The sequence below is a fragment of the Rattus norvegicus genome, chromosome 6, assembly GCF_036323735.1.
Source record: "Rattus norvegicus strain BN/NHsdMcwi chromosome 6, GRCr8, whole genome shotgun sequence".
NCBI classification, from domain to species: Eukaryota; Metazoa; Chordata; class Mammalia; order Rodentia; family Muridae; genus Rattus; species Rattus norvegicus.
This window is the reverse complement of record NC_086024.1, coordinates 144,466,760-144,494,242: the sequence shown is the minus strand read 5'-3', so window position 1 is coordinate 144,494,242 and position 27,483 is coordinate 144,466,760. Positions and strand designations below refer to the sequence as shown.

General features: G+C 46.9%; 1 protein-coding gene across 7 annotated transcripts; it reads right to left on the bottom strand.

Annotated features, from left to right (window-relative positions):
- Positions 1-569: 569 nt before the first annotated feature.
- Positions 570-21,444, bottom strand: LOC120093171 (uncharacterized). 7 transcript variants are annotated; one of them, XM_063262804.1, is made up of 4 exons: positions 21,182-21,444; positions 19,535-19,614; positions 18,497-18,587; positions 570-4,831 (listed from the first exon to the last, which is right to left on the bottom strand). In XM_063262804.1, the coding sequence occupies exon 4, from the start codon at positions 2,822-2,824 to the stop codon at positions 1,562-1,564; it is 1,263 nt and encodes a 420-aa protein (XP_063118874.1). In that variant the 5' UTR covers positions 2,825-4,831; positions 18,497-18,587; positions 19,535-19,614; positions 21,182-21,444; the 3' UTR covers positions 570-1,561. The 7 variants fall into 7 exon arrangements, 3 of the variants coding, with proteins under 3 accessions (XP_063118874.1, XP_063118875.1, XP_063118873.1); XM_063262805.1 differs by lacking the exon at positions 19,535-19,614; XM_063262803.1 differs by lacking the exon at positions 21,182-21,444 and having other exon boundaries at positions 19,580-20,110.
- Between the last annotated feature and the right edge of the window lie 6,039 nt (positions 21,445-27,483).

The following is a 27,483-nucleotide window of genomic DNA, read 5'->3' as shown; positions in this document are numbered from 1 at the left end:
ATCACAGATGTTTCCTTCCGAAAGACCAGATGAGTATTTTATCAGTGAGTCAGGACTTCCATTACCCATTATTCAAATGACCCAAAGAAGACACACAAGGCTTAAGAAATACATTGTTATAAGCCACTCATTCAGCCACTGGCCATAAGAATGGAGGAGACACCTAGGTTGATATGGCCCCTGAATGGGGCTGCAGCATTATTAAGGGGATCTGGTGTCTGCCATGTTAGGACTCAGGCTGTCTAAATATCCAACATGAGCCAAACTGGACGATAGGAGGATTTCTGATAAAAGCCAGCCTTCCTCAGGAACTTGTGAAACCAGTTCCCATCTGCCGGAAGGAGTCAGTTCCCTGACCTCTGGCAGAAGGACACATGGCACCTGTGGCCGCATGTCAAAGCCTATGGTGGCTTCCTTCAGCATCACATAGCCTGTTACACATCTCAAAGCCTCCACCCTAGTATGCTGGCTTCTTTCTTCCCTAGGCTTCCTTCCACCCAGATACTGTTCTGTCCTCTCAATAAAGACAAGGTTCCCCCACCCCCACCCCCACCCCTGCTATTCTCACCAGGCTCCCTCTATCTCTGGTTATTCTCCCTTCTCTCCCAGATAGCCCTGGGCATGCTGACTAGGCTGGCCACGCTCAGTCTACTTCTTTTTCTCGCTGCTCTGGACTCTTTCAGATGCGTCTGGCTGTTCTCTCTCTCTCATATCTACTATAAAAACCTTAACCATATGAGGGAGCAGTCATGTCAGCAGTTTCTTTACAGCATCCTCTTACATACACGCTATCTGTCCATCTACCTGTCTCCCCCAAGAGGAGAGACTAGCAGTCCAGTTCAGTAGTATCGGGATAGCAGGAGCGGTGGCATAACACAACTCAGAAGGAGAGACCAGGGCCAACAGGAATGCCAGGAGAAGTTCTCAGCTGTGCCTCTCTCCGTGAAGCAGTGAAGACTCGAGACCAACAAGCAGTGAGCAGCTAGCTCTACACGCGAGCAAGCCAAGCTCAGCCTCTGTCACTCTCCGAGGAGTCCTATTTATACTCAGCACACGTCTTCCCTCAGTATGAGAGTTTGTGTCCGCTGACATCACTCTGCCAATCGGCCCAAGCCCAAGGAAGTGGCAAGAAGGCACAGCATATCACCAGAAATTTTTTGGCGCATTTCTCTTTATGGAGTCCTGACAGATGCAGCTCAACTATGCAGTGTAAGGCAGAACAATACATGCACGTGGGTAGCAAAGAGTCCTTCATCACGTGTCCTTTCATGTGCTTGCTTTAGCAGAAATCCTCCCACTTGTGTCTGCTCCAGTGAAATGTTCCTTCGAGTGTCTGCCCCAGCAAAACACCATCCAACACAACTGACTTTCCAAAGAACCCTTGAGTTTCCACTTCAGGCCTTTCTTGCTTTTACCTGCTGCTTCCTTCCTTCCTTCCTTCCTTCTTTCCTTCCTTCCTTCCTTCTTTCCTTCCTTCCTTCCTTCTTTCCTTCCTTCATCCAGACAATCATCTACACAGTGATAACCCAAACAAATTTAATTGATTTTTATTTATTTTAATTTACTTTTTTGGTGTTTGTGCTATGCGTATGTGTGTGTTTGTGTGTGTGAATCTATGTGTGTTCATATGTATGTGCTCTCTGTGTGTGTATTGTGTGTGTTCTCTCTGTGTGTGAATGTGTTCTCTGTGTTTATGTGTGTGTGAGTCTGTGTGTGTGCATGTGCATGTGCTCTGTGTGTGTTCTATGTGTGCTCTCTGTGTGTGCTGTGTGTGTGCTCTCTCTCTGCATGTGTGTGTGAGAGTCTCTGTGTGTGAATGTGTATGTGCTCTGTGTGTGTTCTGTGTGTGTGTGTGCTGTATGTGTGTGTGTGCTGTTGTGTTCTCTCTGTGTGAATGTGTTCTCTCTGTGTGTGTGTTTGTGTGAGTCTGTGTGTATGTGTGTGTATGTGCTATGTGTGTTCTCTGTGTGTGTGTGAGTCTGTGTGTGTGTATGTGCTCTGTGTGTGTGCTGTGTGTGTGTTCTCTGTGTGCTGTGTGTATGCTTTCTGTGTGTGCTGTGTATGTGTTGTGTGTGTGTGCTCTGTGCGTGTGCTGTATGTGTGCTCTCTCTGTGTGTTCTCTGTGTGTGCTGTGTATGCTGTGTGTGTGCTCTGTGTGTGAGTCTGTGTGTGTGCATGTGCATGTGCTCTGTGTATGTGTTCTATGTGTGCTCTCTGTGTGTGCTGTGCGCTCTCTCTGCATGTGTGAGAGTCTCTGTGTGTGAATGTGTATGTGCTCTGTGTGTGTTCTGTGTGTGTGCTGTATGTGTGTGTGTGTGCTGTGTGTGTTCTCTCTGTGTGAATGTGTTCTCTCTGTGTGTATGTTTGTGTGAGTTTGTGTGTATGTGCTGTGTGTGTTCTCTGTGTGTGTGTATGTGCTCTGTGTGTGTGCTGTGTGTGTGCTTTCTGTGTGTGCTCTCTGTGTGTGCTCTGTGTGTGTGAGTCTGTGTGTGTGTGTTCTCTGTGTGTTCTCTGTGTGTGCTGTGTGTGTAAGTCTGTGTGTGTTTGTGTATGTGCTCTGTGTGTGTGCTGTGTGTGTTCTCTGTGTGCTGTGTGTGTGCTTTCTGTGTGTGCTGTGTATGTGTTGTATGTGTGCGTGTGCTGTATGTGTGCTCTCTCTGTGTGTTCTGTGTGTGCTGTGTGTGCTCTCTGTGTGTGCTGTATATGTGTTGTATGTGTGTGCTCTCTGCATGTGCTCTCTGTGTGTGCTGTGTATGTATACAGATATGTGTGTGAGTACGAGTGTCCACAACCACACACGCCTGTCCAGAGGCCAGGGATTCATGTTCTCTATTGTTCGCCATTTCAGTTTTGAGACAGAGTCTCTCTCTGAACCTGGAACATGATTTTTTGGTTAGACTGGCTAACTGGCCAGGCCCCAGTCTATCTTTGCCTTCCTACCTTTGGAGTTATAGTCAAATACAGCCTAATTTAGCTTTAATGTGGGCTCTGGGGATCCAAATTCAAGTCATCATGTTTATACAGCTGACTAAGCCATTTCCCCTGGTCCCAAATTAATTTTTAATTAATTCCTAATTTTTTTAATTCTTAATTTTTAAAATTCCCACTTTTAAGGTTTTACACACTAATCTCTCTAGATTGTTGAATTATTTTAAAAACCACAAATGTACTACAACTTTAAACAATGCAGTTATAACTTGAGGGAGACAGGAGAAATGGGCTTTTCTTTTTTAATTGAGAAAGGTCTCATTATTTATTTTATTTTTTTCCGGAGCTGGGGACCGAACCCAGGGCCTTGTGCTTCCTAGGCAAGCGCTCTACCACTGAGCTAAATCCCCAACCCGGGCTTTTCTTTTTAAACACACAAAGGTGGGCTATGAAAGGAAATCCAGCCTTATGATATCTGTCTAATGGCGCATCCCAGGCCAATCTGACTAGGATATGGAAACAAATTCACTGAAATATATCCAGTTTACCATATCGCGCTTCCCCGGGAGCCAAAAGCCCTGGCTCCCTACGGGTTAGCCACAGCACACGGGACATGCAGTGGGATCAGTCAGAAGACAAGGCTGACAGTAACAGAACAGAGGGAGAATAGAAGAAGACTTAGAACTAGTGGGTACAGGGCAGAGGAGAAAACTTGGCGGGAAAGCGTAGCTGGCACGCTGGCCCTCAAATACAAGGTGTGGTTGCCAAGAAAGAAGAGGCTGACCTTAGAGAATTGCTGGTCTCAGCTCTGTGAGATGTGTCCCCGCTGAGACAAACACCGCCGGGACCCTCCGCTTCCCTTTGCCTCAGTGGGCTTGGTTACAGCACAGAGGAATAAAACTTCCCTCCCTTTCTCAGCTGTGTACGGTCTCCTGGCAGCGCCCTCTACTGGCAGAGGCCAACATGGAGCCGCAGGCAACAGAGCCCCGGAAGTCTTCAGGACTCAAAAGAAGAAGAAAGGTGGAGTATGGGTGCAAGCAGAGAAATTGAAACCAGAAAAGCGTGTCGAGAGAAAAGTACAGTTAAAAGATTGAGGTATACACAAGAAGTACAAATGACTCTGTCTCTTCTCCAAATGAGTACGGAGATGGGGGACTCTACGCTGGGTCCTCTGTTTACACCTTGGGATTCTGTGTGATTAAGCAGAAGCTAACTGTTCCTTGCACTGGTTCCAGTGAGTCCTGGTTGCCTCTGTGGCTGCCTGGGAGCCCCTGCCTGGTGCTCAAGGAGCAGGAGGGACTCTGGAGGTGAGAGTCCCTTCCTCCATTCTGTGGCAGTTGCTCATCCTGACACTAGCCCTGAACAACATGTTGTGCTTCCTTTGGTCCCTGTAGGAAGGCCGGGGGTTAGGTAGGAGGAGTGAGCACTCTGAGTTTTCACATCGCTGCTGTTTGGAAGTGCAGTGACTGCAGACAGCGCCCAGCTGGCCCACGTGCTCCTCCAACACTCCCAGCAGTATTCAGCACTGTGGTAAGACAACAGTGGAGGGAGAAATTTGTGTCGCTGCCAACCAACTGTGACGGGATTACTTCAGAATCATTCTCTGTTGGCTTTCTCAAATGAAACTCTCTGCTCTGTTCTACAAAGCATGCCATTACTCATCTCAGACCGGTTTGAAGGGAGCCTCTGAATGTGCGATGGGCAGACAGGGTCCTGGCCAGGAAGAGACAGTGGGATGTACCCATCACCACTGACTAAATATGTGGGAAAGTCTCTTGATCTTCGCCGCTCCCTTCACCGGCCACTTTCTTCCCACACACCACACACTCATAGCGAAGGGACTGTGGTTTTAGTCACCGGCCTCAAGGGGAAGTATAAATGGATCTGTCCATGCTGGTCGGCACTGTTAAGGGGGACAAGAGCATGGGGAATAGTTACGGATCCTGTCTGCACAGCTTATACCCACAGCTTTTCTCTAGCAATTCCGTTTGTATTGCCTTTTCATTAGAGTATCAAATACCGCCAACGTGCACAATGGTCACTTTGTGTGCAAACAGGTGTGCAGGTGTGTGTGCTTCCACATGTACTTGTGTGGGCCAAAGGCCGATCCCAGGTCACTTTCTCCTGCTGTCCCCACCTTATGTAAGTCAGAGACTCGCTGAGTCCAGAGCTCACTCTATGGCTGAACTGTCTGGTCAGCAAGCTCCAGGGACACACCTGCCTCCTGCTGCCCCCAGTGCGGAGGTTGCGGACCTGCCTGTGTGAGCGTACCTGGCTTTTGCATGAGTTTGGGAATCCTGGGTCTTTAGCACTAAGTCACATCCCATCTTACCTAAATATATGTCTACGTATTTACCCTTCCATCAAAACATAACATGTCAAATATTCCCCCAAGCCTCCCTGTGCTCTTTTCTTAGTATCTATCCTTGCCCCTGGGTGCAATCATTATTCTGACTTCGATCGTGGTGAATTTGTCTGCTCATACACTTCACATAGTGAAATCTTAGAGGACATGCTATATTGCTTCTTTCACTCAACAGTGTCTGTGAGGTTCATCCCAAGTAGCCCTCTTCCTCATTTCTGGGCAGCATTTATTCCATTGGCCTTTTGGGTGGTTCCCAGTATTGGCTATTGTGATCTTTAATAATGATTAACTCCTTGAAGGATCTAGAGTTACACGGGAGATAAACTTTACTGTGGGGGGCTTTTGAGATCAGGTTAACTGTGATAAAGACGCCCACCTTAAATGTGGGTTCTTTTCCGTGGCTGGGGGCCTGTACTAAATCCAGAATCCATCTTTCTGTTTCCTGACGGTCTTAGTTACGGTTTCTATTGCTGATGTGAAACACCGTAAATCAAGGCGGTTTAGAGAGGAAAGGGCTTATTTGGGTCTGCATTTCCATATCACTGTTCATCATCAAAGGAAGTCAGGACAGGTATTCAAGCAGGGCAGGAACCAGGAGGCAGGAACTGATGCAGAGGCCATGGAGGGGTGCTGCTTGCTGGCTTGCTCTTCATGGTTTGCTCAGCCTGTTTCTTATGGAACCCAGGACCACAAGCCCAGGACCCACCATGGGTATGGCCCTCCCCATCAATCGCTAATTAAGAAAATACTCTATAGGCTTGCCTACAGATGGAACTTACTGAGACATTTTCTCTGTAGTAGAACCAATTTAAACCTATCCCCAACTAGCTTACAAAAAAAAAAAAATGAGACCCAGACTGTGGTTATTTTATTTGGCTTTGACAATTACTGGGATGGAGGGGAACTCCTAGTTACTTTTAGCTGCCCTGGCTACCTCCCCCAGTGGTGTAGCCCAGATACTTGCTGTTTCTCCTGGCCATGTGCTAATGGTCCATCCACCCTCGTGGCAGCTTCCTCCTCTGCTCTCATTCTTCCTCCTTCTCCTCCTGGTCTCTCCTTGCTCCTCTCTCTTCTCCACCTCAATCAGGTAAATCAAAGCCCACTTCCTTCTAATCCCCCCAGCTGAGGCTCCCTCCTCTGAGGACTCTGGTTTGTGTCAAATTGACATAAAACGAACCAGAATGACTGCCCATGGCTGTAATAGGAGCAGCTGCCCGAGGCTCCTCCTGCCCTGATGTTTCCTGGAACTGAGTCAAGGCAAACCTGTTCCTCCTTAAGTCACTTTGCCAGTCAGTTAGGTTGTCACAACAGCTGGACAAGTAACAATGTCAGCGATTCTGAATGGAGTTTCTATGGACACTCTTGTGCATTCTGGATACACACACACACACACACACACACACACACACACACACACACGAACAAAGTTGTACCATAACCATGCAGAAAACGCAATAAACAAGCAGACATGAAGAACAGTCACCCACCCCTGGGAGCAGAGAGTGAGCAGAAAATCCATCTTCTACGGCTGCCATGGCCCACAGAGGGGCAGAGAAGTCACTGTGGTATTTACTGCACTAACGAAACCTTCTGTGAATCAGCCTGCTTGAGAAAGCTATCATGGGGCAGTATCTTACTAAGGATACTTACAACAAAACTGAATAATGGCACTGACCGGGCCCTGCAGAGGTGAGCACTGTAGAAGCTATGCTTGCTGTGGGAACTCGTCCTCAGGAAAGCGGCTCCTGCTGCAGGGGCTGCACACTGGACAAGCGTAGGGCCTGGCTGGTGAGCGCACCGTAACTGGAAACCAGCCTCTTACGCCAACCACAGTTGCATCAACAGTCTGTACTGGCCAAGCTTCAGGACGGGCTGGGTCGGATGCTTTATCGTGGATGAGCAAAAGTGTGTGTCTTCTTTTCGTGTGCACTGGGCATTTGCATGTTCTCTGTGGCAGAAAGCGTGTTCTGTTCTGCTGTTAATTTGGGGGGAAGAGGGGGCGATCTGTGTATTGTTTATCCGTAGTCGTCGGACACATAAGAACTAAGAGAATTACCACTGACGGTATGAATTTCTCTGACGCCCTCTGCACTCTCACACTCCACTGGTATTCAGTCTTCGACTCTCCTCCTCTTGTTTTTAATACCCTCCAATGATATCACAGCATAGGAGATGCTGATGGCTGTACGCCCACCCCCTCTCTACCCCGGGCTCCCTTCACTCTCCCACTTGAGACCTGCATTTTGGCCAAGATGACACTTGAACCTGCAGAACCTGCAGGCCTTTGTATCCGTTGGCAGTTTTGTTTGGTAAATATTTTTCCCCCTTATGATTAGTTCGTGCTTGTCCTCAGATCTGTCAAAAATTAAAGTCCTTAAGCTCCCCTTGAGAAATTGACCCCTTAAGAATGTGACGAAAGCAGGTCACAGAAATCCACATTTACATTAGAACCCAGGGCGATGATGACAAAGACAGCATTCTTTTTTTTTTTAATTGAAAATAAATCTTTAACATAGTCTTTTTACTGATTATTTGGAAATTTCACATAATGTGTCCTGATCATCATGCTTACTTCTTAGTCCTCCCAAGTCCACCATCCCCACCCTTGTGACCACACACACACACACACACACACACACACACAAAGCAAGATTACTTTGTGTTGTCCATATAGTTACCAAAGCATGGACAAACACTCAGTGGCCAGCCCCTTAAAAAGCGAGACCTTCCTGACCTTAACCCCCACCAGTAGCCAACTGCTGTAGAGAGCTACACTTCTGTATCCTTATCACAAATTTTCAGAGTGCCCTTTGATGACTCCCTGTGTAGTTTGTTACTTTGGGGACGGGGAGAGTGTCACAGCAGTGGTAACCTGGGCTACAAACATCAACTTTGCCTTGGCTACAGCAGAACCACAAACACAGACAAGTTCTCTGGTGGCAGCAGGGACCAGAGATATCATCTATGTCCCTCTCAACTATGAGAATTCGGTCATAGACACCGCATAGACAGAAGAAGCTTCCTTGTCCTTTACAGTCAACAGGGGCATGGATCATGGAGTCGACCATGGCCTTTGGCGCTAGCACATGCCACAGACCTCAGCATGGTATCTGGCAGCAGCCTGGCCCATGAACGTCAACGTGAATTCAGGCAGCATTACGAACCACAGACATCTGCAAGACCTTTGGTGGTGACATGGGTCACAGACATCAACTTTGCCTTGGCTACGGCAGAACCACAGACACAGACAAGGCCTCTGGAGACAGCAGGGACCAGAGATATCATCATGGCTTCAGGCAGCAGCCCAGGCTACCACATCTTTGTGGCCTTGGGTGGGATCACGGCCCAAGGACATCAACATGCTCCTGGATGTAGCAAGACCACAGACTCAGAGATGGGCCCTGGTAGAAGCAGGGACCAGGGACATCAACATGGTCTGAGGCAGACGTACAGGGTACAAACATCAACATGCCCTCCAGTGATAGCTCAGGTCCCAGACATCAACATGGTTCAGCCTCTCTCCACTGCATATGCACCTCTCTGTGCCCCCACCCTTCTCACCCCTGCATTGCAAATCCACCAGTCTCAGTGGTGTTGGAAGCTGCAGGACATCACTCTATATTTTTTGTCCTCACATCTCTAAATGCAAATACTCGTTACCACAAGTCCTGGTCTGGCTCAAGGCCTCTGGACTTTGAAGCACCACATATACTGGGCTTCTTTGATCACAGTGCTTGCTGTTCATTTTTTTAAGCTGTCCTTTTCTTTTTTTCTTACTTGCTGATGGTCCTACAGAAAGAGGCGTTTGCTCTTGCTCAACAGGCATACACCATGTAAATATATTTTCCCAATTAGTAGTGCCTAATTGGGAACATTTTAAAAATATTTTTAGAGACAGAAAATAAAAGTCCTGTTTTTTTTTTTCTACCTATACACAGTTGCTCCTAAGCTAAGAGTTAAGACCACACAGTCAATGGTGAAGTAGAGTAAATTAATCTTTTGAAATTGCCCTGTGCCCTTGAAACACCATGCCAAGAGCAAATTGAGAAGGAAAGGGTTTATATCATTCACAGTTCCATAAACTAGTCCAGCAAAGGCAGCGAGGGAGGGAACTCAAACAGGGCAGGAACCTACAGGCAGGAGCTTAAGCAGAGGCCATGGAGAGGTTCTGCTTGTAGGCTTTCTCCCTGTGGTTTGTTCAGCTTACTTTCTTATAGAACCAGGACCACCAGCACAGGGATGGCCCCGCCCACATGGACTGGGACCTCCCCTTATCAATGGTTAATGAAGAGAACACCCTACAGGCTTGCCTATAGTCTGACCTTAGGTCTTAGGGAGATAATTTCTCAATTGGGGTTCCTTCCTCTCAGTTGACTCTAGCTGGTGTCAAGTTGGAATAAAATTTGCCAGCATTTTTAGTAACTATTTGAACAGTTAAAATAATTTGTCTTTCTTTGCTCTGTCAGCTCAGCTACTGAAGTCAAGACCAGGAAATGATGCAGGACCTAGTTTGCATATGAAAATTCCTCTTCGGTAGAATCCAATTGTTATCTTCCTTTTTCCAGAAAGGGCAGCATTGAAAATTGATGGGGAGATAACAGAACTCCTCAGCGTGTTCCTGTCCTTTCTTGTCTCAATGTTCTCCTTCCTAACAAGAAGGGCCTTGAAAGCAGTAACTACTGTGTGCTGTGTACCCCATGAGCACCCCTGAAGTTGTTCATTGACTGAATCACAGTAACTATTTAATTCAAACATTTAAGAAGAAAAGAGGTGTGTATGGGAGGTTTGCTCATGTGTTTTGGCATTGATGTAGATAAGGGAAGAAAGGCATGGGAGCTATTTGTGAAATAGGAGTCCCAGCACCGGCCTTTGAAGGCGAGGAATGGCTGGACAAGGAACTGTCTGGTTTAACCAGGAGGGAGATGGGGGGCTGATAACAAAAGAGAAAGAATGAAGAGTGATGCCAAGCAGACAGGGAGAGCTGAGCATGGGGCAGCAGCCTGGCACCCTCAGCAGTGCTGGCCAGTTCCAAACACATGTGAGCCTTACCGAAGACTGTTGAAATCACATACACGACGTGTGCAGGTGCCACTGCGGACTTACTGACTCAGAATAAATCGGGCCAGGCTGTGATTTTTTTTTTCTAAACATTCCAGAAGAGTTTGCTGTATGATGGACCAAAGCCAAGCTGGGGGTGGGGAGGGCTGCTCTCAAACTGACCCTGGAGAGTATGTGAAGAAAAGTGTGACTCACGTAAGTTCTCTTGGGGAAACCTGAGGGCCCACCAGCAGAGCTGTGGTTTGTCCTGAGCTAGGCTACTGGGACTGAGAACCCTCTTTCACTGTAGATAGAGAATCAGCCACAGGGAGTTATGGTCTGAAGCAAGGATACAAACAAGGAACCGAGAAACAGAAGAGGTGATGAGCCTTAAGTAAAAAGCCACAAGCCAAGAGTGCCTCTCTGCTACGGTCCTTACAACTAGCCATTGCACCTGTTTTACTCCCTGTGTAAAACTACCTTACTACCTTGTAGTAGTCCATGTCAGAAGGCGACCTACCACGTATGAGGACATAACCATGTAGACTAGAAAATCCATTTTTGGAGTAGGTGACATTACTAGTTAACTCAGCTCAACTCTACATTTTCAAATTTAATATACATAGTATTAAAATTCCATATATATACACATATGTATAAATGTGTGTGTGTGTGTGTGTGTGTGTGTGTGTGTGTGTGTGTGTTTATACTGGGGAGATGTGCACATCCCAAGGCACACAGGATCTGCTGTGGGAATTGGCTCTCTCCACTCAGTGGGTTCTGTGGTTAGAGCTCAGGTTATCAGGTTTGGCCATCTTGCTGGCCCTGCCTCAACTCTGACGCTACCTGCTTCTCTGGTTTATACCATTTTCAAGACAGGAAAGAATAATTAGTTTAGAAGTTCTCTGAAAATCCATCTTGTTGATGCCAACATGCCTGGGGGCGGGGGTCACGTGTTTTATGAGAGCCCAGCTAACAGTTGGTAGCAAGGCTTGGGTTGAGGGATATCAGAGACTTTTAAAGTTGATTGCAAGGCCCTCATCTGCCCAGACAAGGACATGGTCTTAGAAAACAGACGAGGTTAAAAGGCATGTAATTATGGCTATTATTCTCCACTAATATCTGGGGGATCCAGGCTCCGAAGAACCAGTTAGAGAAACCAGCTCTGTAGCCATCCCCCCATAGCCACACTCATTCAACCAGTTGGGGGCTCAGCTTGTAACAAGTCTGGATGACGTGTTCTGAGATCCTGTTTGGAAAGGCTTACTTCTAAGAACAGGAGACAATGAAATCTAACCCTAGACTAAAAGTTGCGTCATCTTGGCAAGGGAGGGCTGATCTACTCATCCGGTAAACATTTATTAGGTGGCAGCTAGGTGCCAGGCTGGGCTATGTGTAGCTTAGGTGCCAAAAATCACGAAGGATGAACACAGGATTCTGCCTTCATGGAGCACGGTCTAAGAAACAGGAAAGCCTAAGTTAGGGTTCTAAAGTACAAGGAAGAGAAAGGAAGAAGTGTTGGGGGGGGGAAGTGTCAGAGAAAGTTGCAATTAAGGAATGTTTAAGGAGCGGTGGGACCAAGGATAACCAGAAGTCATACAGAGTATCGAGTGAGAGGCGATAGTATACACTTCTTCTCAGCGCTTGGTAGCCATAGCAAAGCTGAAAACCAAGGCTTTCCCTTTGGGAGAGCCTGTGGTTCTGGACTGACCAGAACACTGTTGGGTAGACCAGTCAAGGTGAAAGAAAGCATTTCAGGCAATACATACTCCATAAGCAGAGACACAGAGGCCAGGAGAACAAGAGCCCCAGAGGTAGATTAACTCGGATTTTAAAGCACATGAGACAGACTAGAAAGTTGTTTTTGTTTCCTGTTTTTCCCCCACATCCCGCCAGATGGAGTTTTTCTATGTAGCCTTGGCTATCCTGAAACTCGCTCTGTAAACAAGGCTGTCCTCAAATTCACGGAGATCTACCTTCCTCTGCTTTCCAAGTGCTGGGATTAAAGACATGCTCCACCACCATCCAGGGAGCCTGCAAGTTTTAGTCCTCAGACCCCATGCAGAAAAGTGGGCAGTGATTCCTGTGCTGGAAGAAGCAGAGACAGGCAAACGCCCAGGGCTTGCTGCCAGCCAGCCTGGCCCACTTGGACAGTTCCTCATCAGTGAGAGACGCTGTCTCAAGAAATGTAGTGGGAGCCTGGAGAGATAGATGGCTCGGCAGTTATGAGCATCAGCTGCTCTTGCAAAAGACCAGAGAGTTCAGTTCCCAAAATCCTCTTCTACTTCAGGTGGCTCAATTGCAACTACCTGTAACTCCAGCTTCAGAGGATCCAGCACCCACTCCCCATACACATAAATAAAAGTAAAGTAAAATAATCTTTAAAAAAACAAACAAACGAGGTAGACAGCGTCTGAGGAATGATAGGTTATTCTCAATCTTTCCTGTCCACGGGAATATACGCACACATATTAAGTCAGTGCACACAGCAATGGAATAATAATAACAACAACAACAACAATCATCATCATCATCATCATCATCATCATCATCATCATCATGGCCAGGAACTTAGTCATGGACTGTGCCCTGTGGCATGCCACTCAATGCCAGCTGCCATCCTGCAGGAGACACACAGAAAAAGTTGTGTTGAAGGGTGTGTATGTGAAAGGATGAGACTTTGTTCTTGGAAATGTCACTGAAGCTAGTCCTTGGTATATAAGCTCCTGGGGACCATGTTGCACAACAATTGAGACACCACCTACAAAGCTAAGGCGAGAACAGAAAGCAACGAGGTAGAGAAGGCTCACGTGTGGAGCTACTCTGTGGCCCTGGTGTGGCTGAGCTGTCTGAAGGCACACGTGTGGGGCTGCCCCATGGCCCTGGTGTGCTGCCTCCCACTGCCTGAGCTGTCTCCGTTCTCTCTGAAGCAGGTTTGCTGGTGGTACACCTCAGCTGGCCAGTGTTAAATGACTGCCCATTTGTTTTGAAAATGTCTCTAATTTTGTGACAGGTAGAGTCAGAGAAAGCTGGGGATACCTGACAGTCCAGGAACAGTCTCTGGATTTCTTTTCTGTGTCTTGAACACAGCTTCAAGTTTTCAATTTTAAAGGAATCACTTTAGAAGTTGACCCTGGGGGACCCCAATGGAGGAGTTAGAGAAAAGACTGAAGGAGCTGAAGGGGTTTGCAACACCATAGGAAGAACAACAACATCAACTAACCAGACCCTGCCAGAGATCCCAGGGAGTCATGGAGGGACCCATGATTCCAGCCACATATGTAGCAGAGGATGGCATTGTCCAGCATCAGTAGCAGGAAAAGCCCTTGGTCCTGTGAAGGCTCATTTCCGCAGTGTAGGGTAATGCCAGGGTGTTGAGGTTGGAGTGGGTGGGTGGGAGTAGGGGCATCCTCATAGAAGCAAGGGGAGGGGGAAGGGTATGGGAGGGAGGAGGGAAAGGATAACATTTGAAATGTAAATACATAAAATATCCAAAAAAAATAAAATTAAATTAAAAACAACTTGACCTTGTGTTTGCAAAACGCCCCAGGTTCTAGTAGGTGACATGACAGCGTGACCTGAATAAAGAAGTCTTTCCATTTTTATCCCTTATCCTGGAAATGCCTGTTTCAACAAACATAGCTAAATGTGACAAAGATTGTGACTTCTATGTGCCTTCTGGTTTGGGCACTCAACACACATCTCTGCTGTCGCTAAGGAAGCAAGCCAGGCTGTGTCACACTTCAATGTTAGGCCCACATCCTTCAACTGCTGACCCTTGTAACCATACCATCTCTGTTCTCCATCCCTGAGGACCAGCCTTTGGGTGCTCGCCCATTCAGACTGCAGCCCCACATCCTCGGGAGCACCACCTTGGGAGCACCACCTCGGGAGCACCACCTCGGGAGCACCACCTCGGCTCTTCTCATCGCTGCTCTGCAAAGCTCTCTTCATTCTGTGTTCGTTTCCAGTGGCTTTGCTATGTTGTTCTTTTCTTTTTGGTAGAGCCTCACTGTGTCATCCTGTCTGGTCTTAAACTTGATTCTCCTGCCTTTGCCTCCTGGGTGCAGGCCCAGTAGTAGCTGTTATTGTTTTCCCAACTTCCTGTAAGCTAGAGTTATCTGAGAAGAGAAACCTCAGTGGAGAAAGTGCCTCCATCAGACTGGCCCATAGGGAAGCCTGTTAAGAATGCTCTTAATTAGTGTTGGAAGGAGGATGAAGCAGCCCACTGTGGGCGTGGTCGCTCTGAGCCGGTTTCCTGGGTTGTATAAGAAAGCAAGCTATGGAAAGCAAGCCAGTAAGCAGCGCTCCTCCATGGCTTCAGGTCCTACCTCAGTTCTTCGTGTGGGTCGGCTGACTATATCTAACTTGTAAGTCAAATGAACCTTCCCCCACTGGCTGCTTCGGGTCGTGGTTTGTATCGCAGCAACGAAGAGCAAACTAAGATGGTGCTGGTTGGTTCTAGTGCTCTCAAATCTTTACCAAAAACATATCATAAACATAACCAGGTTTGAGATGAGATGGCAGCGAGTTCCATCTAAATTACCCTCGAAATCAGAATGCAAACCAGAGGGTTGCAGATTACCCACCCGGACGGCACAATTTGGTCCAGGTGGGGCTTGTGCCACTCTGGCTCCAGTTGTTTTCTTGGGAAGTTTAATTTAACGAACTATTAGCTACGAGATAAGGATTATGGACATCGAAGAGAGTCCTGCATGGCACCCTCAGGCTGGCAGTGAGATTAGTTAGGAATGGCCCAGCCACTGCGCCAGAGAGATTTTCTATAGAGCCTCATCTCTGGAGTTGCAGGATAAATCATAGCCGTTGTCAAGAGCACAAGCTGAGGTGCATTGTGGGATCTCACCAGTGGGCAAGAGTGTTAGGGGCTCTGGTCTTCAGTAGGTACAGCTGAGGAGAGGTTACTGCCACGATGAGGCCGCAAAGATGAAAGGGGGCCACGCCCGTAGCTGAGGCAGGTTCCACCTGCTCTCTTTCTACCTGGGCCACCAATCCCAGGGCCATCCAGAAGCTGAGGCGCCTCTTCCTCCAGCGGTGGCCCTCCAGTGCCCTCTACTGGAAACAGAGTATTACTTCTGCTCACTTGTTTTCTTACTATCCTGTGTATTCACATATTGGGGGGGGGGGTGGGGAGCGGGAAGGGGGCGTGGATGGGGAGGGGAACAACATTATGGAAGAAGGGGAGGAGGATGAGATAGGGGGCTTAGGTCTGGGAAACTGGGAAAGGGAATAACATTTAAAATGTAAATTAAAAAATCCAATAAGAATAACATTTAAAATGTAAATTAAAAAATCCAATAAAAGAAAAAGAAAAAAAACCAAAAAACAAAAAACAAAGGTTTTGAGAGAGAGAGAGAGAGAGAGAGAGAGAGAGAGAGAAAGAGACAGACAGACAGACTCATCATGTAGCCCCCAGAGGCCTTGAAACTTGCTGTGTATCTATATTAAGCTGGGCTCGAATATGTGGCAATCCTCCTGCCTATGCCTTCTTGACAATTTGGATTATAGGTGTGTACCACCATGTCTGGCCAATACATTTTCTTGTTCATTTTAAAGGGGGAATCTTTAGAAGAACCCTGTTCTTTATCCAGAGCCTATATAGACAGGTGTATCTGGACCTGGGAGACAGCACACAGGCTAACATGCTAAGGGCAGCTGGCTGGTGTGGTCACCCCTGGCTCTGATAGTTCCACAACACTGAATGCCCAGCTCTGGGGAAGTTCACACCCCATCCCCCTGGACTTCAAGGACCTATACCCAATATAGGAGTCAAGGTGGCCGTTGGTTGTGAACTGTGGCCCTGAAGGAGGTTGTGTCAGTTTCCAGTGTAGTTTCACTGTGTTCTGTTGTAGGCATGATTGAAGCTAGGGCCTCAGGCGTGTTTGCCAAACATCGGCCCTATCCCCCACTCTCTGGGCTACAGCACCCACCCCCACCCCAGCAGTCTTGAGATGAGGATGCTCCGTGTTCTAATTCCCAGTACCTAAGTGAATTTTCGGGTCAGCACTCCTCCAGCTTCTAACTGGCCTTGCCAGCTCTGTGTCTCTGTTCCTTATTCTGAAGGTTCAGCCCACATGCTCTGCTCCCCACTGTGAGAGTGGCAGGCTCTGCTGCAGGCACCCCTGCAGGCTCCACCTATCTGCGATAGGCTCTCTGATGCCAACTCTGATGCAGGAGTGGTCTATTATTCTTGTTGGTACTGTGCAAGGCCGTAAGTAAGAGCACACATTCTCAAAATGGAAGACCCCTTCTTGCAAAGGTTAGTTAAATCCCAGGTTAAATGTTGGGACCGCAACCTTCTTGACTGTTAAATGGGGTTATAATCACCTGCTCCTGGGACTAAGGAAGCGTTAAATTAAATGATCTGCGTATAGTATTGGATTGTACCACATGTGTGCTAAAACATTAGGTACCAGTTACCATGCCTATGCTATGTTGGCGGCCGTAGCTCAAACGCCCAAGGAAACTACAAGCTAAGTGGTTGCCTTCCTCACCTGTTTGGAATCAGTTATATCTGCTACCATTCCAAGTGCCATTTATTGACAACTTAAAGGAGAAATGAGAGGTAGATTCTTGCCTGGATTCACTCCTGGAGCAGAGAATTCATGAGGATTTGCCTATGATTTTTCTTCTTTCTTTTTAATTCAGTGGATGGTGGTATTCATTATCCACTTGAGGTAGGATTAGAATAAATTAATATTAAAATATTTAAATGTAGAGCAATGTATTGTAAGCGCTATTAGGAAGATTTATCACCTGCAATGAGGACTCAGTGCTCCATTAGTTCCAGAACCTCCCCAGGAAGTTCGGGACCCCAGCTCAGATCATTACATCAGCCCCCCCTCTTCCCCTTTCTGTCCCCAGACTGCTGTCTGGACATCTGTTCTTGGGCTTACTGAGGGCTTGCTCTGCTAACTCACGTGTTGGCTCAGACACCTTCGTCCAGCTGTATGTATGCTCCTTGACATTATCAGCCGGTAAGCCATGTCAATGAACAGTTCAGGTGCTACGGCCTGAGCTGAACTGTGCCCTCTTCCAAACTCACAAGGTAATGTCCTAACTCCCAGTACCACAGAGGCTGCTGCACTTGGAGATAAGGATCTAGATGGTGGCAGCTATGTTAAAAATTAACTCATTGTAGTGGATTCTAACCCGACTTTATAAGTATGACTGGCATACTTATAAGAAGCAGAAAATGAGGTACAGAGATAAGAGTGTATGAGCAGATGAGCTACAAAGAGGCAGCCTTCTGCAAGCTTGCCACAGACCCTTCCCCCATGGTTTCCCCCACTACATGTATCCTGATCTTGGACTTCTGAAAAAAATCTGTTATTCTGAAACAAATCCTAGTCTGACATTTGTTGTGGCCACTTTAGCAAAGGGATACTGTCTAGCAAAACAAAGACATCGAAAACCTCAGTTAGGGGAAACATGTTATATATCCCGGAAGCAAAGCAACTGTGAGTTATGTTTCCAATTAAGGGCAGAGCCAAGGGAGGATTGGAAGTACACACTCAGAACCCACACAGCCTGGCCCAGACCCTGCACTTGCTGTGGTGTCCTAAGCAAGAACATGCTGGAGTAGCACCTCCCTCACAGAGCAGTTGCAAGGACCATAAACTCTAAGGTGAGTGCAGGGGAAGCGTCCAGCACCTGGGACACCTTAAATGTGGTGGGAGAAGCTGCGGTTACCTGAGCTCTGAAAATGACTAGAGAGGAGATATAATTACAAGTTCTCCCAATCAATTAAGCTCTTGCCAGCATTCCAGAAGACTCTTGATTTGTGAGATATCTTTCTTTAGTCCAGACTTGCCCCTCTGCCCATTTGATCCAAAGGGGTCATGTTTCACTCTTAAGTAGAAAGTTAAGTTTCCTCGGGAAACCCTCAAGGAATATGCTGAGGGAAAACAGGCTTCGTGTGTCTAACTAGAGGTGTGCATCTGTGAGTGTGTACATGTGTTAATCACATGTCCGTCGATGGACCTCATTCCCATTTGTAAAACTCAGATAAATATACACACATATCACACAGACATGGACACTTGAGCACATAAACATACACACATATCACATAGATATGGACACGCGAACACATTCATGACCTTTCATTAAAACAGCACGTTAGCGAGATATAAAGTCACTACTCACCACAAAACCTTTGAATTCTTTCTACGGCTTTTTCGTGTTTATTCAGAAATTCCTTTGATGATCAACTCCGATTTTAGAGTGAAGCTGATTCCTGAAAACAAGTGAGCCGGGAGCATCCGAGAAACAAAAGTTCTTCTATTAAAAACTCTCACTTCACAATCGGGACCTGTGCATACTGGAGAGTATCTGTTAGCTATCCAAAGTTCAAACTTAGCCTGAGTATCCTTCTCTCTTTTATTTTCTAAATTAAAACTTTAGAAAACAAAACTTGTATGCCATAAGCATGCCCCCAAGTATTATGTGGAATGTGTCTACAATGAAATTTTGCTAACATGAAAATTAAAATTTAACCTCTTATTCTGTATTTTATTCAACCTATTCTGTGTGCTTTCCAGCTTGATGCAACTCAACAAGGAAGTCCTCTTACTAACTCTCATAGGTGAGGCTGGAAGGAGGCTAAATAAATGCACAGGAACTCGGCTTCTTATGTGGGTTCTGGGGAACTGAGTTCAAGCACTCAAACTTACACATCAAGCATTCTACGAACTGAGCCAGCTTCCAGTCCAGTTTCCCTAACCGTTCTATAGTCCTGTATGATATTAACATAGAGGCGCCCAAGTGAAAGGTATGAGAATTCTCTGCATCAGGTCTCACAATTTCAGAGTCTAAAGTACCTGAAACCAAAAGGCATTGCCCTTCCTGTACATTGCCCACAAACTGTACAGCCATCAATCCATCCACCTACGTGCTTGGTCCACTAAACGTCTGGGCTATCTGGTCTGTAGGAATAGGTCACAATTTCATAGTTTGTGTTAATGTATCAGTTCCCTGCTTTCCCTTCATCTTTGTCAGTTCTGTGGCCATGGTTACTAAGCCGAGTTCAGTAACTGAGAAAGCTACAGGGCCCAGCTGGCCTATGCCCTTCCTCAGTACTGTCTATACCTTTCCTGCATTTAGTTCAGAGAAAATGGACTCCCAGAACATCTGCAGAGCCTTCTAGAACTTCCTGAGCAAGGTGCTGCCAAGGAGGAGTCTCACCCTGTGTGAGAGTCTCAAGGCCTGGTCTTAGGGGTCTTCACTCACTTTATTATTGAGGAGATAACGTCCATCTCTGAATACTGAATGACAAAGTTAAAACCTCCTTTCAGCTGAAGATTCTTCCAAGCCATGGCACTTCATGGAGGTGTACACCTCTTCTGTCTTCCTGCTGAGCAGTTTCTACTTAAAAATAAAATGACAGCAGCAAAACAAAACCCAGAGAACCGTAGAGGTGGCCCACTGGTGGCCGTTCCAGAGGGCCAGCGCTCCATTCCCAGAACTCACATGGTGCCTTATAATGTCCTGTAAATCTAGTTCCAGGGAGCAGATGCCCTCTTCTGGACTCCAAAGGCACAAGGCGTGCATGTGGTACACAAACACACACATAGGCAAATGCTCACACTCACAAAATAAAATCGAAAAGCTTTAAAAAGGACAAAAACGTTTGCATATATGTACTTGCATGTGTGTAGGTGCACATTTTGCACGTGTGAGTGCAGTACATGTGTGTCACTGTGTGAGTGCGCTGGTCGTCACTTGCTACCCTCTCCCTCCATCTTCTTGTATACTCACTGTGCACTCCAGACTAGCTAGCCCATGAGCTTCAGGCAATTCTTATGTCTCCACCACCCATCTCACTGTAGGAGCACCCGGATTAGAGATGCACATTGCCATATCCTGCCGTGTCCAGGGTTGGGGATCTAAACTCAGTCTTCACATCTGTCTGACAAGAACTCCACCCATTGAGCCATAGCTCACTAATGTATTAGACACTTTATGAGGACTAGACTAGTCCCCGACTCTGTGTCCAATTGGATAATATTTAATCATTTGTGACAATTCTAACTATTTAGTTGGTTGTTCTTGGCTTATTTTTACTGGGAAGATGGCCCAGTAGATAAGGAACCCATCACACTAGTGTGAGGACCTGGGTAAGATCCAAGAAAAACCTAGACTTGGTCATGTACATCTCTAATCTCAGTGCTGGGGACAGAGGCAGGCACATCCTCAGACTCCCTGACTAGACAGTCTAGCCAGCTGGTGAGCTCTGAGTATTATCGAAGAATAATGTAGCGAATGATAGAAGACACAAATATCTGGCCTCCACACTCATATGCACATGTGCACATCAACCCACGTGCACCATTGCACAGCATGCACATACACTACACATACAAAATTACAAAAAAAAAACAAAACAAAATAAAACGTTTTCCTCTGCTTAAAACTAATATTCTTTGACTTAGTGTTATTGTTTTAAAACGTCTGTGTATGTAGGGTGCACACGCGCGCACACATCCATGAATCCAGAAGAGGGTGCCAGATCCCCTGGAGCTGGAATAACAGACAGTGGTAAACCACCAAATGTGGGTGTTGGGAACCGAACTCAGGTCCTTTGCAAGAGGACCGCGTGCTCTTAACTGCTCCTGTTTGTTGCGTGAAATACTAAAAAATGCACCATCCCTCACTAGACAGGGCACTGGCGGGCCACATGGCACTGGCAGGCTGTTCTCATCTCGATAGACTCTCTGGCTCGGAACTCCCAAAATCTCTCCACCCGACTCACTATGTTCCCATGGCAAGTCGCTGCCACACCAGCCCCACACATTCAAATTCTTGGCTGGCTGGGGTGCCCTGCCACCATACCTTTCTCTGGAACTCAGTTGAGTCACCGCATGAAGGAAAACACCACACAATCTTAGTTTAGAATCAACAGGTAACTTAATCACCGGGCGCAGGAACTACTAACATCCTAAATAGTAAACCATCCTAAATTAAGTTCTCTGGTAACGAATCCTGTGGATCCACCATCTAACCGGGGCCTCTAGTTCATTACATCTCGTAATCCAAAATCTATCCTCCAAAAAACCCCCACTACTACCTTTTCTCCTCCTTTCTTCCCTCCTCAGACCCGGAAGTCCCGCCTACCCCTCGCCCAGTGATTGGTCCCCTGAAATCTCTATTCATTGGGGAAGGACCTGCTCTCTAACTTTTGCGTGTAATGTGTGTGGCTTTCCCAGAGGTTCCAGGATGCTAAGAGTCCTCTTTCCTTCTTTCCATTCTCCTTCTTCTGCCTGAGCATCTCTGCGCCCACAGTGTTTCCTACCAAGACAATGATCTAGGGACCCCCCCCCCCGACTTTAGTCCCACCTTCAGTTTGTTAGGCGGTCCGCAGCTGTACAACAAAACGGGAGGAGGCCCTAAGGACGTGGGCACAGGAAGTGACAAATGACTTGACATGCCACTTCCTCTTAGTTTCCTGGTTCTTAGAATGGAGGTGATGTTGGGGATGAGCTATTTCCAAAGACTACAAGAACAAGAAAGCGACCTGGAGCAACTGAACCCCTTTACATACCGCATGGTGGTTTTTGCTCAAACTGTAGAGAAAGCAGAACCTGAAACGCAGTGGAGCCATGAGAAGGAGAGCACAGGAGAGGAGGAAGAAAGGCAGGTGAGAACACACACAGACACACATATACACATGCACACATACAGACACACAGACACACAGACACACATATACACAGACACACACCTAGACACACACATGCATACACACACATACACATATATACACACATATACACATATATACACAAAGACACAGACAAACACACATAAACATATACATAGACACACACACACATACACACACAGACACAGACACACATCCAGACACAGACAGATACACATATCCACATACATAGGCCACATATACACACATCCAGATACAGACACACACATATATACATACATACACCCAGACATAGACAGACAAACACATAGACATATACACACAGATGCATACACACATACACACATAGACACAGACACAGACAAACACATAGACATCTACACACAGATGCATACACACATAGACACAGACACACACAAACATATATACATACACACACCCAAACACAAACACATACACATACAAACACATACACACATATACATATATACACACACATACACGTACGGAGACACACACACATATATACACACATACATACACATATATATATGCACACATACCCACAGACACACACATATACACATACACACACATATACATATATACACACATACACATACTCACAGACACACACATACATATATATACATACATACACATACTCACAGACACACACATACATATATATACATACATACACATACCCACAGACACACATATACACACACTCACACACAAACACACACTTGAAGTCTTCAGAAGGGAAAGGGAAGGGCTTTGCCTCCTGGTTTGGTTGAGGACAGTGTCTTCCAGGTCCCACCTGACCTTTCAGAAACCCAGAGGCCATACCCCAAGGTTTTACATTTCCTATTAACCTATGTTCAGAAGGACGACAACACAGAAGAAGAAAGAGACCACCAAGGAAACATGAGGAACTGTGCAGGACCTGAGTGTAACACGTCAATTTCCAGTGCCAACCATACCATCCCACATTCTTACAGAAACCAGCAAAGGGAGTGAAGCACGGAGTCTGCATCTTCTGCGTTGATAATGCTGACACGGTTCTAAAACATCTGTGCAAGAGATAGCCTTTGGGGTTTTCCAAAACCTGAACTGCTATTTATTCTGCGGTTTTGTTCCCAGTCTACAGAGGAGCGCACAGGAGCTCTGAGATGAAGCTCGGATTCTGCAGTTTTTGGATGGTTTTGTTCCACAGACAGTTGTGAAATAAAATCAGAGACCATGGCAAGGTTTCTGCATTACTCCCGTCTTTTGGAGGTGGTGTCCTACAGACTCCCTGATGTCTTTGTACACCTGTGTCCTGAGTTCTACTCTGGAGTCATAACAGCTGTAACCGCAAACAAGCAATAAGAGAAAAACAGAGACATGCTTCACTGCTCAGAGCACACCAAGGCCCTCTTAGAAAGTATCCTTGCCCAGAATCTATTCTGAAGGGAGAAGACAGGCAAATTATCCACTGGCTGCCAAAGAGTAGTTTGCTTTGGTTTTGGGGAATGACAAAATTCATTGAAACCTCTGTTGGTGCAGGTCCAGCTCTATGACTAACATAGAGCCTGATTCTTCGAAGAGACGTATATGTGTATTGTATATGATATATATGTATGTATATGATGCTTATGTGTATGTTTATATGTGTATATGCTTATAACTGTAAGTGGTAGAAGCAAACAGACATGCAGCTAGCCCTTTAATGGGTTTGCATGTATACGTCTTACTACATTTAAATTTATGTGAGTATTCAAGGATCTATCAATAACCTCAGGCCTACATGCTATAGGTGACAAAGCCCTAAGGATCCTTTATTTCAATGGGCCACAGTCTTGGCTGCTCCCTGGAACCACGGGAGTTTAAAAATCAACACTTCTGCCTGGTACCCACTCCTGCAGATTCTGACATTACTCTCTGAAGGGCTGGCAAGATGTTGTACATCCCAAGCTGAGAATCAATTTTATTCAGATTCTAAGGGCTCCTGTTGTAGTCCTGTGGACTTCCACATGAAGTCCATGGAAAACTCAGTTTCCTATGTGGCCTGCAAAAACAGCCACAAAGATTAACATGGTCTGTTTACAGGTGATACAGGGAAGACCAAGGTTCTCCCACGTTGATATTTATCCGCGGCATTCTGTGCAGGGTAGGCTGTTTTTGAGCCTCCCTGGTGAGGTGCCAGGGCAGGAGGTTTTGCCAACTGAGTTTCCTTGAGCTAAAGTCGCTGTAGGCAACCATGAACTTTCAGTCATTTGCAGCATCTGAGGCTGGAGAGCTCTCTTCCGTGGCCTGCTCATGTGCAGGACAGCTGGTGTGTGAGTTTTTGCCCTAAAGATTGTTATAGATCAAAACTTGGCTTCTCTGGGCCCGTGTGCTTTGAACAGGCACCTGGTCATCTCTCTGTCAGCCAGTGTGTTTGTGCCGGTGGATTCAGCAGTAGCCTTTCAAACAGCATGAATTACTAGGCACATCAGGCTGGAACAAAGATACAAGATCTACAGGTTCCTTTGTAGGCCCTTGTGATGGTTTGCATATGCTTGGCCCAGGGAGTGGCAATATTAGAAGGGGTGGCCTTGTTGGAGGAAGTGTGTCACTGTGGGGGTGGACTTGGAGACCCTCCTGCCTGAGGATGCTCAGTCTGTTCCTGGCTTCCTTTGGGTAAAGATGTAGAGCTCAGCTCCTTCTGCACCATGCCTGCCTGGAGGCTGTGATGCTGCCATGCTCCCGCCTTGATGATAACGGATTGAACCCCTGAACCTGTAAGCCAGCTCCAATTAAATGTTGTCCTTTACGAAACTCATGTTGGTCATTAGTGTCTGTTCATAGCAGTAAGACCGACCCTAAGACAGCCCTACTGTGTTCTGGTGGCACGTTCCTGGGCCTGGCCTGGCTGGCCTCCTGACTCATTTCATGTGTCCCTTGAGCAGCTGAATCTTCATGTCCTCCAGGAGGCTGGTGGAAGAGGGTCTTCCTCAGGCCTCGGTGTATTAGTTCTCTATTGCTCTGAAACAGATGGAGCTATTCAAGCCATGCCCGTTTATCTCAGTCTTTACAGGAAGGAATACAGACACAACCCAGCCAGGTCATCTGTGCAGGCTCTGAGAGGACATGTCAAGGCCAGCTGGACTGTGTTCTCACGGGAAGACTTCATGAAGGAGAAATAGCTCTCAAGCTTGCTGGGTTGGGGGAGCCATGGGTTGTATGTGGCAGACCTCCTTTCCTGGTGTCTGTGTCTGAGGACCCTGAGTCTAGTGACTGTTGTTACTTAGCTCTTAGGAGATACCCACATGTCCCTGTCATGGGTCCCCCCCCAACACATGGCAGCTCACCTCTTCAAATCAACACTGGGACAATTTTCTCTTGCTGAGTAACCTAATCAAGAGAGTGCATCTACCTGATAGAGCAGCATCAGTCACCTTTGTCACCTAATGCAACCCAGTCAGGGGAGTCCCATAGCAGTCCTTGGCATCTTCCGTAGCTCAGAGGCAGATCACAAGCTCCATATAGTCAAAGGAATGTATTCAAATGTATTCAAATGTCCGTGAAGGGTGTGACCAGAGGCTCCAGGACTCGTATCAGCAACTGTCACAGCCAGCAACTTCCTTTCTGTATTTGACATGGAGCTCAGGATTTCCTCTTTACTGCTTCTAGGCTGGACTGGGCTAGCCCTAAACTTTGCCACTGACCCTAGATGGATCCCTGCTGCCTGTCCTGCTCTGCCCCCTGCAGACGACCTGGAATATGCATTTGTTTGTAGGCATGCAGCATTGATAAGCACATGCACTCTAACCTCCCAGGAAACAGACACTAAGAAAGGATACATGTTTTATCCAGGGCATCAGATTCTGAGTCTGCTCAGCTCTCGTTGCCCTGCTGATAGTCCCACCCACCTATCAGAACATCAGTGAAGCAGCCTGTGGAAAAAACTCTTTGTAAATTGAAAACCTCTGTGTAAACATTAAGCATTTTGCTTGTCAAAAATCCTGGATTCTTGGTTTTCCGGCAAATATATCCTCCCTTGTGTTTGCCCTTTCAAAAGCCCACATCGAGGCAAAATTCTGTTTACATAGCTCTGTGGCACATTACCAAGTGTCGAATCTTTAAAAATGTTCCCTGGTCAATTCAATGCGCAGCACTCCGAGCGCAAATGCACGGAAAGTAATCAACGAAAAAAATCTTTAATCTCCCTTTGTTCTTCTCTGCTTTCTCTGCACGTTTCCCATTTAGACCTGTGTTTTCTGTGAGTGTGGCGCTGATCTCAAAAGCAGGCTCTTTGCAGATCCCCTTGGTGTCCAAAAATGCAGGGCAAAGCAAGCTTCCTTCCCCCTTCCCCCTAGAGTCCTACTCCCCCCCATGCCTGAGCTCAGCACCCTCTCCAACTTTAATCAACAAGGTTGGGAGCTGAGGCTTCTGGGGATGACTGAAGATGGAGGAGGAGGTTGCTAGGACTCCGGCTCCCTGGGTTCCCAGGTAGCAGCAGGCAAGACCTAAACCTGGTCACAGGTAGGTCTTCCACTTGCTGCATAACCAGCACTATCCTCATGGCCGCTGGCGAACAGCCACTCCGTTGTCACAGCCTAGTATGTACAGATAGGCAGCCATTCCTCCTCCAGTCACTAAGTCCTACCTGGGGGCTCTAATCACAGTGTCTTCATAGGATGTTCTGCACCGTCACGCAAATATGCACTTTCCCAGAGTGGGGCGGTGTGGTCGAGTATCAGGGACCTACTCTAAAAGCCTGATCAGGTCCTGGTTAACTGGGTAATTAACTCAGAACTTCCTGCTTGTCTCCTCCTGATTAAAATGAGAGTTCCACGACTACATACCTCTTCAGTGCCTTCTGAATCACGAAATGAATGAATGTTGCCAAAGGGCTTGGCCTAGACAGCGCTGACCAGCAGGATCTCCTAGAAGGTTGTCCTGGTGCACTGTCCAGAGCAGCAGCACCAACCACATGTGTCTCCTAACCACTAAGGTTTTGGGTCTTGCTCTCTGAATGGTTTCTCCTCCAGATCAAAGACAGTCAGGCTGCCGTGTGCCCCTGACGTCAACGAGGCACAGAGCTGACTTTGCTTTCTGGTTGTGGTTTCAGGAACCCGATGCTGGATGCTCGCTGAGAGGGTCACTCTGTGAGGGCAGTAGAAGCTGTGGTAAAGCAGAGAGCTCCCCAGAATCCTCATCCGACTCCCCAGTGTACCCTGGGAAGAGCCGAGCCTCCACAGAGGACAATCACAGCACACAGGCGGCTACTCCTGGGCTGGCTGCCAAGGCATCCGAAACCAAACTTCCCACCAGTGTGGCAATCTGATTTAGAGAAAATAAAGACTCTGTTCACACACCCAAGGGGAATGAGAGTCACCGTGATAGAGTATCACCGCCGTTCCCATTCAAAATGGAACAGCTTCAGGAGTAGAGCTGAGTCGTTGACCGGGGAAGGAGAGGGGAGACGAGAGACCGGAAGATA

Coding starts and splice junctions, on each gene's coding strand:
- LOC120093171 (XM_063262804.1), bottom strand. CDS start 2,824: ATGAATCCCTGGCCTCTGGACAGGCGTGTGTGGTTGTGGACACTCGTA.